Here is a 12,393-nt window from a genome sequence, read left to right as displayed (position 1 = left end):
TGCATTTACTTGATTCTTTTTTTCCCCCTAAAACAAGGCAAGGGCAAGGGAAAACGTTCAGCCAGCAGCAATGCTTAAACCAGACCCCCAAGGATGGCTTTGTTATTTGAACAGGGTCCAAAGGAGGGAGTTCTGAAATCATCTTATTTGAGATGTTATGAGATCTGGGAGTGCCCGATGGCTCTCTGGGGCACGATGTATATTATTATTATAATAATTATATTATATTATTATTATAATAATATACATCATGCCCCAGTCTTATTGTACGTTAGATTCTTGCCCTAATCAGCCAGTATGTGACTGTCCATCTTTCTTTTTACTTGATATAACAGAGTGGTTAGATGAGGAATTGCAAGCAGGTATATTTGATGCATCATGTGGTCATATTATACTGACTCCAACAGTCAAAAATCAAAAGCTAGGGATTCAAGAAACTACAAATTATAGACCAGTGGTGTCAATAATGGAAGGATGGGTTACAATTAAATTGACAGATTATCTGGACTAGTTTGATTTATTACACTCAATTCAATCAGGGTTTAGAGTAGAGAGCTGCATGGGATCCCGCAGTGTTCCCCCCGGGGTTGCGGGGATTCTGTGTGAACCCCCCCCCCTGCGGGGTTGAAGGCACTTCGATGAGCTCAAACAACTTAGTGTGCCTGCTTTTCCTGCATTCCAGCTGCACTCGCCCCTCCACAAAGCAGAGTGCAGCACTCCCAGCATGCTGCCCTTAGCTGACTCAGAAGCTTTCCCTCCGACATCAGAGCAGACGTTACAGGGTAGACTTCCAGGTCAGCCACATGCAGCATGCAAGGCCTACTGCCCTGCGAAGAAGTGTGGCTGAAAGGAAGGAAGGAGGTGGCCGACCTGGATAGCTTTGGTACAGTCTTGGTGGGGGAGCATACCGAGGTTGTTGGGCCACAGAAAGGAGAGAGTGAGCGCGCGCGTTGGACCAAGGAAGGGAGAGAGGGGGCATGAACTTAGGATAAAGGAGGGAACGTGGTGGGACATGGGAGGGGCTAGAACTTGGGACAAATGTAAGGAAATGTAATGTCAAACTTAGTCTGGACTCAGAGTTCTTCTGCAACAGCGGCTGCAAACTAGATCACTAGCTTTAGAATCTACAACATTGAGGCCTTTGATTATGGGAGAGGTTGAAATGAGAAGAGTGTTAGAACCTGCTGGAACCAGCACTGACCATGCCGGATGAGTGTCTCAGACAATGTTAGACGGTAACAGCAAGAGGCACATAAGTTGTCTTCTTGGCCTGTAAAGTGCCTGTCCTTAGTGCAGTTCCTTGGGTCCTGGAGAAGACCTGTGTGAAATTCTAAAAGAAAAGTGTACCATGGCACTGGCAGGAGTGAGGAAAAGAAGAGAAAGGAAGCCGTGGCTGTGCTGCACCAGAGGGGGGAAGGGAGCAAGGCATACTGGAGTGTTCTTGGGGGCACAATGGGATGCTACATCACTGCCTTCATCCCTCCAGTAGTGGCTGGGGAGTAGGTTTCAAAGGTGTTCATTTCATAGATTTTGCTTGATGCAGTATGATTGGTTGAGTGGCAGCCTGCTCAGTCAATCACACTGTAGTAAGTAAAAAGTAAACCAACCCCCCAAAAAATGTATAGCTGGATTCTGGATCCTCCCTCTGAATCCCCCGACATTTTTACTTGCTGCAATGTGATTAGTTAGGTAGGCTCAGAAGTTCTTCCAGCCCAACCAATCAAATTAAAAGAAAGAAAAAGAAAACAAATCATGGATTCAGAACCAGAAATTGAATCCCCCAACTGCATGAAGCGCTTCTGTGTTCTGAGGACAGCAACACTATGGAGGAAGAGCCCAAACACTGTGCTGACCTGGAATTGGTCAGCCTTGAGCCCTCAGGGATTATTCAGCCTCTGTAGAGAATCCTTCGACAGCCCAAAGCAGACAAAGCTCAAGACTAACCACCACTGTTCTGCTTAAAGGGCAAAGACATAACATGGAATTATGTCTCAGGAGCTGAATACATTCTAAGTTAAAGAAGACAGAAAGAAGGGGGGAGGGGACTCTGGTGAACAGATGAAAAGGAACATGAAACAGACCAACGGCATTATCAAAGCAGTCCCAAAATGGCAGAAACATGCCAACATGCTGCTGCATTCCTACTTGATTCTTTTTTTTCCCCCTAAAACAAGGCAAGGGCAAAGGAAAACGTTTAGCCAGCAGCAATGCTGAAGCCAGACCCCCCCTCCCTCCAAGATAGCTTTGTTATTTGAACAGGGTCCAAAGGAGGGAGTTCTGCAATCATCTTATTTGAGATGTTATGAGATCTGGGAGTACCCAATGGCTCTTTGGGGCACATCAGACTTGGTCAGGATGGTAAGGATGAGGAGCCGGGAGCCTGCAGCGAGGGTCTTCACTGAATCCTCTGAAGGTTCTGACCGCACGCCACTGTAGGTCAAGTTTCCTTGTAAATGTATTAAGCCCTAACTGCTAATTTTTTTTAAAATCTTTAACTTAATTCAACCTTCCTAGCTACCAGGTATTTGTCCGTGGCCACTTCGGCTGCTCTAGTGGAACATCCTTCTGTTTGGTGCTCTATTAATTTTTAATTCCATATTTACAGTATTTCTCCCTAAGTAGAACTGGAGTTGATCAGTTTATTTTTGTGGACTTGGACTTTCCAATTAGATTTATTTAACGGTGTCTTATTTCTTTTTGGTATTTCTGAAACTGGCATGTGTCTTTGCTGTACATGTACTGCATACCTTGTTCAATAATTTAGGCAATTTTAGCAATCTGGATATCATAAATATATCAAAATATCAAAAATATCCTGTCTGAGAAAAAAAATAGATCACTCAATCCCCAATAATATATGAATAAATGCATTTATTTCCAATACCACAAAAACAAAATTAAATATAATTTGAGTTTCCATCAAGAGCCAAAAATTATAGCTCTAAACTAGCATTCAGAACGGAAATTCTAAACTGAGCTTATAGCTAAATGTATGAATTTGCTGCAATTAAAGCGTGCTCTTGCACTCACCATTTTTCTGTTGGCACTTTTACTTTGTTCATCTTGGGCAAGTTACTTCTTTATTCACCATATCCTGCAGGATGCACAACAAATAAAGGAAACAAAACATTTTAGTGAAATAAAGTACCAAACTCTGATGCAACAAAAAGTATCCCAACCACATGCTATAGAATGTCGTGTTTGTTAGCCAAAGATATTAAGCTATTAATGCAATTACAGCATATTGATGTTTTAAAGAAAAACAGCTATGATATCTTTTTCAGCTAGAGACAAAACTGAGCTGGAAACGGGTGGGGCCACGGAAGGTGGGAATTCCTGCACATGCCCAGTAATCCCAAAGGCCATTTGCTAGGGGAGAGCATCGACACACATGAACAGTCTGAAGACTTCACCAACAAGTGTGCCTTCATCCCCCTGGAGAAATGTTATCTTGGCTGGTTTTCCTGCTCCCAGATCTTTTATTGCAATGATGCTGTTCATGAAGTATTTATAACCAATATCTACTCTCGGCACTGTTGAAACTCTCTGCATTGAACCCCCCCAAAAAAGCCAGTATTACTAGAAATGGGTCAAAACAATTTCATTCTGTAATCTCAAACCTTATGCCCAACACAAGTTTTCACAACTCACTACAAGAGCAAAAATTAAATTCAAGGTCCTGAGAAGAATGGCCTAGTAGGGAGGTTACGTTGTGTAGTGTGGACTAGAAGAAAAAGTACTAGCTTTATGAAAAAGTTAGAATATGATATTGATTGAAGTATGGAATTGGGAAGGGATGGGGGGTGGGATATTTTATAACTTGGTAAGATTTATGGTTAAGAATGTACAAGTGATTGTGTATAATATATTGTATAAAATTATAAACTTGTTGATTGATGTAAAAATGAATAAAGAAGTTAAAAAAAAAAAAAAAAAAGTACTAGCTTTGGTACAGCTCCCCCATAAGATATCAGAGAATTTATTTATTTCTGCTCTCATATGTGAGGAGTTTTATTTGGATTTTTAAATATAGTATTCCACCTCTTGTTCTCCTGCATAAAATCTACAAACTCAAAATCTTTGTGAGGAGATTAGGTGATGGTCGAGACTGGCTCATACCTAGGACCAGATTCTCAAAACTTTAACACGGTTGCTAAACTGTTTTCCGACGGTTTAACCTGCACGCATTTTAGCAGTGGATTATCAAAATGGCTTATAGCGGTCTTTCCAGCGCTTTCCAGCAGTCTCCGACACTGCCATGCAAATGGGCTCTTCAATACTGAAATGAGCACTCCAGTGGATTATTAAAAATCGCCGAGTCATCCTCTAAGAGCAGCATCGACTTTTGGCAACAAAAATCAGTGACTGGTCCAGGGGTGCCAGTACAATGTCCGCACTGTTTAAAACCCCAGCAGCGGGAGAGATGCCTACCAAGCGACCGCCCCCGCCCCCCCCCCCCCAGAAGCAGGAGATATGCCCATTCTCTCCGCTGCCATGCAACTCCCCTCCCCAAATGCCTCCGATGTATGGCACCCTTTCCCCTTACCTTGATTTAGATGCTTGACCGGAGGGATGCCTACTCCCTCCGGCTAGCTGGCCCACCTCTTCAAAATGGGCCTTCCTCTCCCTGGTTCATCCTGGAATGGACCGGGGAGGGGCCTGAGGCTCTGGGCCAATCGGAGCCTTAGGCCCTCCCCAGATGCATCGGTGAGGAGCTTAAGGCTCTCATGGGCCCGGACGCCTAAGGCCCCACCCATAGGAGGGGCCTTAAACAACCTGGGCCAATTAGAGCCTCAGGTCCCTCCGGGTGCACCCCAGGATGCACTGGGGAGGGGAAGGCCTATTTTAGAGAGGTGGGCCAGCTGGCCGGAGGGAGTAGGCATCCTTCCTGTAAGCCATCTAAATCAAGGTAAGGGGGAGAGGGTGCTGGATGTCGGAGGCAAAGAGGAGTGGCAACAGGAAAGAATGGGTATGTCTCCTGCTGCTGGGGGGAGGGTCATTTGGTGGCGGGAGAAAGTGGGCATCTCTCCCGCTGCAGGGGGGGGGAAGGTGTTGTTTGCGGCAGGAAAAAATTAGCATCTCTCCCACTGCCAGGGTTTTAAACAGTGCTTACACTGTACTGGCACCCCTGGACCAGTCACTGATTTTTGTCGCCAAAAGTCGACTTCGGAGCTCTGCCTGCCTGCACATGGAACGGGGAGCATTTCTGAAAATGCTATCCTGAAGGATCTGGATTTCAGCTTTCTACCTAAGAGCCTAAATTTGTCTTCCAGAACCTCCCTCCCACATTTTCCTATGTCATTAGTATCTACATGTACCAAACAGCTGGCTCCTCCCAGCACTATCTAATATCCTATCTAAGTGATGCATGAGGTCCACCACCTCTGCACCAGGCAGGCAAGTGACCAGGTGATCCCCATGCCTAATGATTAAATCTCCTACTACAATGACCATCATAACTCTTCCCTTCTGGGCAGAAGTCCCTGGAGATAGATCCTTGGTGCAAGAGGATATTGCATCTCCTTGTGGGCAGGTCCTGGCTACAGGATCATTTCCTGCATCACCAGGGTGATGTTCTCCTTTTAGGAGGCCTCCCTCCTCCAAGGCTGCATAGGGGCTACCAGACTAGAGTTAGGACTTCTCCACAAAGTCCCTGTAGGTCTCCTCTATGTACCTCTCTGTCTCCCTCAGCTCCTCCAAGTCTGCAACTCTAACATCATGCATATTCAGTGGGAAAATCTTGAATACCTATTTGTATATAATGGAAGTAGTGTATGAAACTGATTTGCATGCACTATTTTCATTATATACAAATAGGTTTTCAGGATTTGCATGCACTACTTCCATTATATGCAAATAGGTTTCATATTCATTGGGGACATCTGAAAACCTAACAGGGTTGTGGCCCTCAAGAACCAAATTTGCCCACCCCTGCTCTAATCTGTACTATCTATAAGTGTTTCACCTTCTGCACAGGTTATCTTGATATAGGATTTTTTAAATTTTTTTTCACTTCCAGGTTCATTACATTATCTGACTAACCATTTGCAACTGAGGACCCTATAATGAGGATAAATCATCCTAACCCACATGTAGTTACATATGGCACATTCCGCATTTATGGGAAAAGATCATGATAAAGTAGGCCCCATATTTCCAATAATGTCATCTGTTATATCTGGCAGCAAGCAGCCAAAGTTAGAAAAGAAAAACATGTGGTTTCCTTTCCTACATTGTAAAAATACCATAATACATTAAGTAAACTTAAGATAATTGTGAGCACAAGCTTTCAGCTATCACTAGCCACGCAACACTGGAAGATTAGTGCTTGCTTCTCAGTTTCTACAACAAACAAGACGCTAAAGTGCACACACTGTATTAACTGAGATGAACCTATTCTTAATTTTACATTAAATAAAAGGAAAAAAATCCAGTAAGCTCTTTTATTCTCAGGTTTTCCAATGTCAATGGAAATCTAAACTGATAATCACAAAGACACATGACTTTGCAAGTTAACAGTACTACAGTAAAACCTTGGTTTGCGAGCATAATTCGTTCCGAAACCATGCTTGTAATCCAAAACACTCGTATATCGAAGTGAATTTCCCCATAAGAAATAATGGAAACTCAGACGATTCGTTTCACAACCCAAAAACTTTAATACAAAATACTATACGTACTTGTATTGCAAGACCTCGCTCATTTAGAACAGTCACTACACTCCCGCAGCGTCAGAGAGAGAAGAACCATCGGCTCAATTGGGATGATGCGACGTGTGTATACTTGTATTGCAAGACAATGCTTGTTTATCACGTTAAAATGTAATAAAATATTTTGCTTGTCTTGCAAAACACTTGCAAACCAAGTTACTTGCAATCCAAGGTTTTACTGTATATGTAAAGAATAACTGCCCAACAGACAGTAGAACATCTTTTGGTTGGAGGGGCCAAACAAACTACCGTATTTTCTCGCATATAACGCGCGCGTTATAGGTGTTTTTTACGTACCGCGCATACCCTTGCACGTTATACGCGTGAGCGCGTTGTACAAATTTTTTTTTACATAGTTCCCCCCCCGACGTCCAATTCACCCCCCCCCCCTGCAGGATCGCTCGCACCCCCACCCCGAAGGACCGCTCGCACGCACTCCCACCCGCACCCTGAAAGACCGCTCGCACCCCCACAGCCTCCCGACCCCCCACCATCATGTAGAAGCTCCTACCGGTATCCTGCTGCTTCTTCTTGGCGGTCCCGACACCTGACACGATCGGGGCAAGAAGGAGCTCAAGCCCTCTTACCCCAGCCAACCGCGGCACCCCCGACACGATCGGGGTAAGAGGGAGCTCAAGCCCTCTTGCCCCAGCCAACCGCGACACCCCGACACGATCGGGGCAAGCTCCCTTGCCCCCCCGACTCCCCGACACGATCGGGGCAAAAGGGAGCCCAAGCCCTCTTGCCCCGCCGACTCCCCACCTCCCCGACAATATCGGGCCAGGAGGGAGCCCAAGTCCTCCTGGCCCTGGTGACCCCCCCCCCCCGCTAGTTGTTCGGGCCAGGAGGGAGCCCAAACCCTCCTGGCCACGGCGACCCCCTACCCCCACCCCGCACTACATTACGGGCAGGAGGGATCCCAGGCCCTCCTGCCCTCGACGCAAACCCCCCTCCCCCCTCCCCCCAACGACTGCCCCCCTCAAGAACCTCCGACCGCCCTCCCAGCCGACCCGCGACCCCCCTGGCCGACCCCCACGACACCCCCACCCCCCTTCCCCGTACCTTTGTGTAGTTGGCCGGACAGACGAGAGTCAAACTCGCCTGTCCGGCAGGCAGCCAACGACGGAATGAGGCCGGATTGGCCCATCCGTCCCAAAGCTCCGCCTACTGGTGGGGCCTAAGGCGCCTGGGCCAATCAGAATAGGCCCGGGTGCCTTAGGTCCCACCTGGGGGCGGGGCCTGAGGCACATGGGCCCAACCCGACCATGTGCCCAAGGCCCCACCCCCAGGAGGGACCTAAGGCTCCCGGGCCTATTCTGATTGGCCCAGGCGCCTTAGGCCCCACCAATAGGCGGAGCTTTGGGACGGATGGGCCAATCCGGCCTCATTCCGTCGTTGGCTGCCTGCCGGACAGGCGGGTTTGGCTCCCGTCTGTCCAGCCAACTACACAAAGGTACGGGGAAGGGGGGTGGGGGTGTCGTGGGGGTCGGCCAGGGGGGTCGCGGGTCGGCTGGGGGGGCGGTCGGAGGTTCTTGGGGGGGCGGTCGTTGGGGGGAGGGGGTTTACGTCGAGGGCAGGAGGGCCTGGGATCCCTCCTGCCCGTAATGTAGTGCGGGGTGGGGGTAGGGGGTCGCCGTGGCCAGGAGGGTTTGGGCTCCCTCCTGGCCCGAACAACTAGGGGGGGGTCGCCAGGGCCAGGAGGACTTGGGCTCCCTCCTGGCCCGATATTGTCGGGGAGTTGGGGAGTCGGCGGGGCAAGCGGGCTTGGGCTCCCTTTTGCCCCGATCGTGTCGGGGAGTCGGGGGAGCAAGAGGGCTTGAGCTCCCTCTTGCCCCGATCCTGTCGGGGGTGCCGCGGTTGGCTGGGGCAAGAGGGCTTGAGCTCCCTCTTGCCCCGATCGTGTCGGGGAGTCGAGACCGCCAAGAGGAAGCAGCAGGATACCGGTAGGAGCTTCTACATGATGGGGGGTCGGGAGGCTGTGGGGGTGCAAGCGGTCCTGCGGGGGGGGGTTGAATCGGACGTCGGGGGGGGCATCAGGCTTTCAGGGTGGGGACAGGACTTCAAGGGGGAGAGGAGAGTCGGGGTGGCCAGAGGAGAGTCGGGGCGGGGGAAAGGAGAGTCGGGCAGCATGCGCAGTATACGGGTGTGCGCGGTATATAAAAATTTCTGTACATAAATTTGTGTTTTTCGCGTGCTATACCCATGTGCGTGTTTTACACAGGTGCGCATTATCTATGTGAAAATATGGTAATCACCAGCCCCATCCCAAAGCTCTCTATTTGCTGATGCTGTGTTGGCCCAATATTGGTGAGGCCATGACCCCTGTGGCCCATACCATTCCACTTCTTATGGAACTACCAACATGATCAGAGGATCATCAAAATGTATTAACCCAAGACGCAAATACACGGCTTATTCCAATATTTCCCCTAGCTTTCGCCATGTGTCAACAAATAAAGAAATCCATACAAGCGCTCAAACAAGTGATCAGAGATAACTGCCAGAACATTCTTTTAAGCATAAACACTGTGCAACCCCAAACTATGGGGAGGAATGCAGTGTCAAACAAATGCAACCTCAAAGGCATCGGCAAAAGCAGGTTGTGGCTCAATCATTGGTCAAACACCCCCTCCCCCCCCCCGTGTTTAGTGTTACTATTTTACCTCTCTCCCCCCCTCCCTAAAAAAAAGAAATCTGTTGAAGGTTAGGAACCTTCTGCATCAAAATCTAAACAGCTATCCAGATTACTGGAGGAAGTAAGTGGTAGCAGTTCTGGGCCTGGGGGTGGCAGAGTAAAAAAGGGGCACATTTGCTGCAAACACTGTAACCTTCTAAGTACAGAATAAACTAGATCAGTGGAACATAAGCATGTGAAAAATACTTTCAGGCTAATTCTGTCTTCCCAGTATGCCAACTGAATAGATTATAAGCTTCACAGCATTTTATTGCTCAGTCAATTTAATAACACATTACAAAACAAAAAATATGTTTCTTCTTGGTATGCAACACCAGGAAAATTACCTACTGGCTGTCAAACAAATCAAAAGTTAGAGACATGCATTTATTTCCCATCCTCAACCGAACACACCAATCTAAAGAGAGCAATTAACAAAGTCACTCACTTATGGCCGAGTCCACAGATAACTTTTTCCCTGGAGTTTTTCCATCCATTTTCCAATGTGAAAGTACACATACGGTATATTATTTTCAAACTGATAAGGTCCTTATTCTGCAGTACTTCTCCCAACACATGCTTCAATTTTACAACACAAAAATTGCACACACACAGAAGCAATTTCTAGCCTAAACCAGGCACTGGGAAAGCCTCCATTGAATAAAGATAAAAAGCAGACACTTTGTAAAACAACCTACATACTGGGAAGTGACTTGATATACTGCCTTCTGTGGTTACAATCAAAGTGGTTTATATTATATACGGGCACTTATTTTGAACCTAGGACAATGGAAGGTTAGGTGACTTGCCCATAGTCATGAGGAGCTGCAGTGGAAATCAAACTCAGTTCCCCTAGTTCTCAGGCCACTGCACTATTAGGCTACTTGTCCACTCCTCACAAGGTGATAAACTTTCCAATATCACTTTTAGCTGCATATAAAGCCATTTACATAGGTAAATGTCTCTTGAAGGACAGGGGAGATATGATACATGCTTGAAAGGTATTAATATAGAACCAAATTTTTTCCAGAGAAGAGAAAATGGTAAAACTAGAGGGCATAATTTGAGGATGCGGGGAGGAAGACTCAGGAGCAATGTTAGGAAATTATTTTTTATGAAGAGGGTGGTAGATGCCTGGAATGCCCTCCCAAAAGAAGTAGAGGAGAGGAAAATGGTGATGGAATTCAAAAAAGCATGGGATAAACAGAGGATCTCTAATTAGAAAGCAAAGAATGTAAATTAAAGAGCTAAGGCCGGTACTGGACAGACTTGCACGATCTGTGTCCTATATGTGATGATTTGGTGTAGGATTGGGGGATGGGAGCTGAGGGAGCTTTGAGTAGGGTGTTTAATGTGATAAAGAGACAGCAATGATGGGAGCCAAGAGAAGTGTTGGTTAAGTGGGTATAGTGTTCTTGTCTGGCCAGCAAGAGGGCAGATTGGAGTGATGTCAGCATGAATTAGAGTGTATGAAGTCAGAAAGCACACAGGATTTAAGTCAGAAACATTTGGCAGAATGGGCACATGAGTGCAATTGGTGGATGGGGGGGGGAAGCCGAACCAGAGTTGGGGTTTTGTTCTGGCTTGCCTAACAAGATAGGAAATTGGAGGAGCAAGGGTATCTAAAGCAGAGGAGAGAACAGTATTATAGGAGAGGACGGCTTTGTTGACAGTTTTGTGTGATATGGAAGTTGAGTAAAGGGATGAGACTGTGGCAGAGACGGCTCCAGGGTCAATAGTCTGAAAGTTCCAAATGTGTTGGTGGCAACTGGCCGGATCTGGGGGATGGAGTGATGAATAGTGAACGTCAACAGGTGATGATCAGAGAGGGGAAGGGTGCTATTGCAGAATTTGGTGGTCAAGAAGTTGTGAGGAAAGAATTAGTACAGGCAGCGTCCTTTCTGGGGTGTAGGGGTGGTGGAGCACAGCTGGAGATTGGATGAGGAAGTTAGCGCAAGGAACCTGGAAGCGAAGTAGTCGGAGGGGGTCATCGAATTGAATGTTAAAGTCATCGAGAAAGGAGAGTCAGGAGTCAAAGTTGATGAGAGAGGAAGAGCGAGACATATTGGGGGGGGGGGGGGTTGGTAGATGACTGCTACTCAGAGCGGTAGAGAAGCAAACAGGCAGATGGAATGGTCTTCAAAGGAGGTAGAGTATTGAGATTGCGGTGGGAGAAGGGGTTGGAATCTGTACAAGGGTGACAGTAGCAGCCCAACGCCTCCTTCCTAACCAACTGTGTGGAAGAAAAGTTAGCCTCCATAACACAAGACAGCAGCTGAGGTAGAGTCATCAGGCCAGATCCATGTCTCAGTTAATGCGAGCAGGTGGAGAGATCGAGAGATGAAGAGGTCATAGATGTAGGCAAGCTTGTTGGGAATGGAATGGGCATTCCATAGCGGGGGAGAAAAGAAATAAGGTTGGTGGTTTGCGGGTTGGCCCGCAGAAGTAGGGTGGACCGTAAGAGTAGGGTGAAAGTTGGTTGGGAGGATTGAGATTAGGGTTAATGTCTCCATCAGAGAGCAAGAGAAGGTACGGGTGAGGGTAGGGGAGATGAGGTGGCACCTGCTGCTGCGACATGGGCAACATGCATGCAGGAAGAGAGGGGATGATCGAATTAGAGGGTAGAGGATAAGAGGAAGGGAGAGGCAGTGGGTTTAAAGAGTGAGTTGTGTGTTAAGGAGTTCACTGGCTTGGGGAGAAGGGAGAGATTGGGCATGGTTAATATCAGCAGGAGGGGGAGCAAAGGTATCATAATAGTGGAAAGGGGGGAGAAGAAGAACCAGGAAGAAGCTTGGTTGTGTACCAGTCTAGAGAGCAGAGGGATGCGCATGAAAGTAGTGTGTAAATGATGAGATAAGGGATCAAAAATGTTCTGCTTGCACCGCTGTCCCTTTATAAATCACCTTATCATGTGATTGAGTGGCATGGAGGAAGGGAAGCCATTTGGAGCAGGTAAGCAGAGCAAGGGGTTACTCAATTTAAACCAGCAGGGGTGTCTCAGGAGAGAAA

At 47.3% G+C, this 12,393-nt stretch overlaps 1 protein-coding gene across 4 annotated transcripts in view; it reads right to left on the bottom strand.

The window, feature by feature from the left end:
- The window catches only part of AGTPBP1 (ATP/GTP binding protein 1), a 325,031-nt gene that overhangs the window by 247,912 nt on the left and 64,726 nt on the right, over positions 1-12,393 (bottom strand). For all 4 annotated transcript variants that reach the window (XM_033927773.1, XM_033927782.1, XM_033927801.1 and 1 more), the window contains one exon: positions 3,031-3,094. In XM_033927773.1, the coding sequence (XP_033783664.1) occupies positions 3,031-3,062 (32 nt within the window). In that variant the 5' untranslated portion in view covers positions 3,063-3,094. The remainder of the gene's footprint in view (positions 1-3,030; positions 3,095-12,393) is intronic.

This window comes from Geotrypetes seraphini, chromosome 1 (genome assembly GCF_902459505.1).
Source record: "Geotrypetes seraphini chromosome 1, aGeoSer1.1, whole genome shotgun sequence".
In the NCBI taxonomy this organism is placed as follows: domain Eukaryota; kingdom Metazoa; phylum Chordata; class Amphibia; order Gymnophiona; family Dermophiidae; genus Geotrypetes; species Geotrypetes seraphini.
This window is presented reverse-complemented; position numbering and strand designations above follow the sequence as displayed.